At 47.1% G+C, this 6,230-nt stretch overlaps 1 protein-coding gene across 1 annotated transcript in view; it reads left to right on the top strand.

Annotated features, from left to right (window-relative positions):
* Nucleotides 1-6,230, top strand: part of LOC106816343 (zinc metalloproteinase nas-36-like) — a 12,137-nt gene that overhangs the window by 3,985 nt on the left and 1,922 nt on the right. The window contains exons 5-13 of the mRNA XM_014820921.1: nucleotides 2,081-2,201; nucleotides 2,414-2,483; nucleotides 2,736-2,939; nucleotides 3,107-3,239; nucleotides 3,709-3,840; nucleotides 4,375-4,499; nucleotides 4,872-5,020; nucleotides 5,623-5,741; nucleotides 5,978-6,104. Coding sequence (XP_014676407.1) covers nucleotides 2,081-2,201; nucleotides 2,414-2,483; nucleotides 2,736-2,939; nucleotides 3,107-3,239; nucleotides 3,709-3,840; nucleotides 4,375-4,499; nucleotides 4,872-5,020; nucleotides 5,623-5,741; nucleotides 5,978-6,104 — 1,180 coding nt within the window. The remainder of the gene's footprint in view (nucleotides 1-2,080; nucleotides 2,202-2,413; nucleotides 2,484-2,735; nucleotides 2,940-3,106; nucleotides 3,240-3,708; nucleotides 3,841-4,374; nucleotides 4,500-4,871; nucleotides 5,021-5,622; nucleotides 5,742-5,977; nucleotides 6,105-6,230) is intronic.

A 6,230-nucleotide genomic window follows, 5' to 3' on the forward strand; every position in this document is an offset into this window, starting at 1 on the left:
CGAGAAAAAAAAAGACGAGACGGGACGACGAGAGAAAAGGGAAGCGAGGAGAGAGAGAGAAAGGGAAAGACAAGCGAGGCAGAGAAAGAAAGAGGGGAAGAAAGCGGAGAGAGAGACGAGAGAGATGGACGACGAGAGAGAAAGCGAGAGGAGAGAGAGAAAGGGAAAAGAAAGCGAGAGATGAGAGAGAAGAGGAGGAGAGAGGAAAGGAGGGAGAAAGCGAGAGAGAGAGAGAAAGAGAGAGAAAGAAAGCGAGAGGGGAGAGAGAGGAGAAAGGCGAGTGGAGGAGAGAAAGAGAATAAAGCCGGAGGAGAGGGAAAGCGAGAGAGAGAGAGAATAGATAAGGATAGCCGAGGGAGAGAGAGGAGAAGGGCCGAGTGCGAGAGAAAGATAAGAAAGCGAGAGAGAAAGAGGAGCGAGACAGAAAAGAAATGCGAGAGGAAGACAGAGAGAGAGAGGAGAAAGAAAGCCGATGGAGACAGAGGAGGAGAGAGAAAAGAGAGGAGAGAGCGTAGAGAAGCAGAAACCGGAAAGGGGATGAGAGGCAGAGAGAGAGGTAGGAGATAAGCGGAGAAGAGAGAGGAGAGAGAGTCGGAGAGCGAGCAGAGAGAAAGGAAAGCGAGGGAGAGAGCGAAGAGAGCGCGAGACAGAAAAGAAAGCGAGAGAGGAGAGAGACGAGAGAAGAGAAGAGATTGAGAAAGAAAGCCGAGAGTAGAAAAAAAAAGCTGAGAGGAGAGAGATGAGAGAGTAAAGAAATCGAGATTTGAAGAGAGACAAGGGGAAGAAAGCCAATGAGGAGAGAGAGAAGGAAAGGAAAGCGAGGGAGTGAGAGAGAGAGAGAGAGAAGGAGAGAGAAAGCTGAGGAGAGAGAAAGGAGAGAGAGAAGAAAAGCGATGAGTAGAGGAGAGAGAGGATAGATGAGAGACGGAGAGATCGAGAGGAGAGAGAGAGGAAGAGAGAGAGACGAGAGATAAGGAAAGCGAGAGAGAGAGAGATGAGAGGAGATAAGAAATGCGGAGAGCAGAAAAGATAAGCGAGAAGAGAAAGATAAAGAAGCGAGAAAGAGAGACGAGAGCGAGATAAAGGATAAGAAAGCGAGAGGAGAAATGAGAGCGAGACAGAAAAAGAAAAGGCGACGAAGAGGACAGAGAGAGAGAGAGAGAAGCAGAGGAGAGAGAAAGAAAGCGGATAAGAGAGAGAAAGAAAGCGAGAGAGATGAGAGAGATAAGCGAGAGATGAGAGCCGAAACTGCGAGAGAGAGACGAGAGAGAGAAGCAACGCGCGGAGAGAGAGAAGAAGAGACCTGAGAGAAGCTCGAGAGAGAGAGAGAGCAGAAAAGATAAGAAAGCTGAGAGAGAGATAGAGCGATGAGAAAGATAAGAACCGATACTCGAGAGAAGAGCAGCGAAACAGAAAGAAAGCGACTGAGGAGAGAGAGAGAAAAGAAAGCGACGAGAGAAAAAAAGCAGAGGAGAGACGAGCAGAGGAGAAAAGAAAAGCGAGAGAGAGAGATGATTGAGAGCGAGGAGGAAGAAGCGAGAGAGAAGAGGGAGAAAGAAGCCGAGAGAAGAGAAGAGAGGAGAGAGGAATGAAAGCTGTTGAGAGAGAGAGAAAGAAGCAGCGGAGAGAGAGAGAAGAGCAGAGAGAGAAATAAACGAGAAAGAGAGAGAAGACGACGAGAAGAAAGCGATGAGATGAGGAGCCGAGAGAAAGAAACGCTGAGAGAACTTTCTTTTCTGTCTCGCTCTCTTTCTCTCTCGCTTTCTTATCTTTCTCTCGCTCTCTCTCTCTCTCGCTTTCTTATCTTTCTCTCTCTCTCTCGCTTTCTCTTTCTCTCTCTCGCTTTCTCTTTCTCTCGCTTTCTCTCTCTCGCTTTCTTTTCTCTCTCGCTTTCTCTCGCTTTCTTTTCTCTCTCGCTTTCTCGCTCGCTTTCTTTTCTCTCTCGCTTTCTCGCTCGCTTTCTTTTCTCTCTCTCTCTCTCTCTCGCTTTCTTTTCTCTTTCTCTCTCTCTCGCTTTCTTTTCTCTCTCTCTCTCTTCTCCGCATTTTTTGAAATTAACATTAATTTTGTTTCTGTTTAGAGCACGACACCGAGCACATGATCCTGGATGGGATGGCGGCTTGGGAGGACCTGACATGCCTGAAGTTCCACCCTAAAACACACGCCACCACAAACTACATCGAATTCGTCTCCGGCAGCGGGTGGGTGACCAATCTATGAATCGAAGGCTTTGAATATGGTTTTGAATTTTGGGTCGTAATTAGATATGGCTTAGTTTGGAACGAGCGTTTAAATGTAGTGTTGTTACGTAGTGGTGGTGTGGGATTGGTAGTAAGGGTAAAAGGCGCAATATTATTATAGTTATTATAATCATTCAATTAATTAATTAATTTGATTCTACTATTCTCCGCAGCTGCTGGTCCTACATAGGCATGCAGGGAGGCAGACAGGAGATCTCTATTCAGAACGACTGTTGCGACTGGGTAAGCACGAACCACTGACCGTCAGCACCGCCGATACCGTGGTAGCGCAACATGCAAAACAACGACAAATACGACATACGCATATACGCTCTCCTATGACACTATTTGTCATAGGAAGATCCTCCCTAGGACAAATACGACATACGCATATACGCTCTCCTATGACACTATTTGTCATAGGAAGATTCTCCCTAGGACAAATATCAATAATATGAGTAAATCCACCTCCAATCTTCTCTCTCTCCTACAAAGGAAACGCTCATCGTGCATGAGATCGGGCACGCTCTGGGATTCTGGCACGAGCAGAGCAGATCGGACCGCGATAGCTACCTGACCGTAAAGTGGGGCAACATACGCAGCGACAGGAAGCACAACTTTCACATGCGTACGTCGAGTGAAGCGACATCCCTAGGCATCGCCTACGACTTCAGCAGCGTGATGCACTACGGAAACCTGGCGAGTGGCTAGATCAATAACTGTTATCGATTGTAATTTGTGATCATTAATCAATTATCGATTTATCGATTCATTATCGATTTTATTATTGATCAATTCTCGATATTTTGACACCCGGCACCGTAACCTTAGTTGACCTTCATCACTTTGCTTCGTGCTGTCTGCAGGATTTCTCTAAAAACAATAAGTTCACCCTACTGGCGCACGATCCAACCCTACAGCACAGCATGGGAGACGTAACCTACAGGAAGGGCATCACCTTCTACGACGCTAAACTCATCAACATGGCCTACTGCAGCTGTAAGCGCAATCAGCAGTTATTAATTAGCAATTAACGAGCGATAACGAGAGTAGCAGTATCCCTTTATCCACAGACTGATATTCTTTCATCATTTCTCGTTCTTATACGCGTGCCATGCAGTAACCAGCAGCGGTATCCCTCCCAGCGCAATAGTGAAATCTCCTTCTCAGTTTCCCGACAGTTGACAAGCGAGGCAATTAACCAAGATTATTAGCGGATTATGTGGCAGTATAAATATCACCTCGGACTGGAATCCGTTCCTACTTTTCCCCATGCAGAAACGTTTAATCCTGCACTACACGGTATTAAACCGGTCATAGTCGTCTTTCATCTGCCGCTTCCGCTGCTACACTCGCCGTGTGTCTTTTGTAGCTAACTGCGGAGGACTGGATTAATTGAATGGACTTGTAGCTGTAGTAGCTAATAATCATATTATAGTCATAGCTGTCTATCATCTGCCTCTTGTAGCTAGCTGCAACGGACATGGGAGCGCGCCATGTGAAAACAGAGGCATGCAGAATCCGAACGCCTGCGCAAAATGCATATGTCCCGACGGCCTTCATGGAGACTACTGCGAGGATGCCAACCACCCTGTCGGAAGTAAATCACATCGTTCTGAATAATTTTAATGATTTACGATAATTTAATAATATGCTACGCCCTGTCGGATGTAGGAACCGCATTGTTCTGAATAATTTTAATTATTTCAGATAATTTAACAATATGCTACGCCCTGTCGGATGTAGGAACCGCATTGTTCTGAATAATTTTAATTATTTCAGATAATTTAACAATATGCTACGCCCTGTTAGATGTAGGAACCGCATTGTTCTGAATAATTTTAATTATTTAAGATAATTTAACAATATGCTACGCCCTGTCGGATGTAAACCCTATTGTTCTGACAGTTACTTGATTGAAATCCTTCGATCGATCTTCAATCGTTTATTCGATTATTCTTTTGGGAGAACTGGGTGTGGAGCATATTCTCATAGGCAGGGAAGGGTAGGGTAGGCGGGGAGGGCGCCAGGGAACGTGTTCAAAAGGTAACTGAGGGAGGACGGGTGTGAACGGGGTCGCGGGGCGTCAGGGGGGACGCATTCTCACGTGATCAAGTGATTTCTCGCTGCACAGACGTCGGCGGACTGACGGGAGGCAATGTGTTTGTCCACTGCCACAGCTATGGACACATCTCAGCAACGCTACCTGGCGGCCAGTCGGGTTTCCCGTACGAAACCAGCGTGACGTGGCTCCTGATTGTGAGTTAGCAAGCCCGCCCGGTGACGTCATCATCGCAGTACTGTCCCCTCATGTTCGCGATAGTACCGTATCTATTCGCGTATAACGTAATTGGTACAAACATTGGTACATTAAAAAGATTTCTCAGTCTCGTGTATAAGTCGCTTCGTGTATTGAATGTGATGTTGCTGCTGCTGCTACGGTGGACTGCCGTTGTTGCTGCTGCTGTTTCTGCTGCTGCTACTTCTACGGTGGACTGTTGTTGTTGCTGCTGCTGCTGTTGCTGCTGCGGCTACTGCTACGGTGGACTGCCGCTGTTGTTGTTGTTGTTGTTGCTGCTGCTGCTGCTGCTGCTGTTGTTGCTACTTTATCTCGTCGTTGTTATTTCTCAGTCTCCGCCTGGCAGCACGATCACCATTCATATCATCACCATCGAGACAGCGTACTGGGTACACACTAGTAACGGCGTCGCCGCACCCCAGTACGGCTGCCCGGACTGGATCGAAGTCAGATACGACGACATCGGAAGAGGCGGACCAAAGTAAAACGATGCGCTAGTGCCTCTAGGCAGATATATATATATATATATATATATAAATTGGTCTGATGCTGTTGTAGCTGTTGCTGTTGCTGTAGCCCGACTAGGCCGTGCGACAGATTTTCTATACATTTGTCGACGGATTGTCTTCTAACCCTAACAAGTAGAGCTACTGTTTCTGTTGCTACGGCTTTAGCTGTTGCTGCTGCTGCTACGACTTGGCTGTTGCTGTTGTTACTGCTTTGGCTGTTGTTGTTGCTGCTGCTGCTGCTGCTACGGCTGTTGCTGCTGTTGCTGCGGTTGCTGCTGCTGCTACGGCTTTGGCTGTTGTTGCTACTGCTTTGGCTATCACTATCGCTGTTGCTGCTGCTACGGCTTTGGCAGTTGCTGTTGCTGCGGCTTTGGCTGTTGCTGCTGCTACGGCTTTGGCTGCTGCTGCTGCTTTGGCTGTTGCTGTTGCTGCTACTGCTTTGGCTGTTGCTGCTGCTTTGGCTGTTGCTGCTGCTTTGGCTGTTGCTGTTGCTGCTGCTGCTACTGCTGCTTTAGTTGTTGCATTTTGACAGCAATAGCTCGGCTTTGTGTGCATGTTTTGTACACTTTTCCAGGTTCTGCACCAACAACGAATATGGATACCCAACTTTTGAATCGACGGAAAACAAAGTGCTCATCGTTGCTCAGACCTGGTTTTCGCCATACGACTTGCACTTCAGGATAGACTACGAAGGTATAGAATGTGCTAGATGCAAAGTGGATCACGGCATTATTATTACTATTATTATTATTATTATTATTATTATTGGATTCCGTTGGCATATTTGCCGGTGTGTTTACACTGCAGCACGCTAAACGTTTGTGGTGTTACTGACAAAATGCTTTTGTTATTGTCTACAGTGAAGTGCAATGCATTGGCGTGTAATGACAGTTGTTGACACTTGTTGGTGCTTTTGTTATTGTTTGCAGTGCACTGTGGGGGCAGCTGCACGTGTCTCGAGTGGGGGTCATGGAGCCCGTGTCATGCCACAGCTCCCGGATTCTGCGGGTGTCGCCGTGAGCACAGACATTGCATGAGCCACGCGGGATCGTGCAGGTTAGTACACTGATGACGGCACGCACGCACACACACACACAGACACACGCACATAGATACAGATACAGACACACGCACATAGATACAGATACAGACACACGCACATAGATACAGATACAGGCGCAC

The sequence above is a fragment of the Priapulus caudatus genome, unplaced genomic scaffold (assembly GCF_000485595.1).
Source record: "Priapulus caudatus unplaced genomic scaffold, Priapulus_caudatus-5.0.1 Scaffold1354, whole genome shotgun sequence".
Taxonomy (NCBI): domain Eukaryota; kingdom Metazoa; phylum Priapulida; class Priapulimorpha; order Priapulimorphida; family Priapulidae; genus Priapulus; species Priapulus caudatus.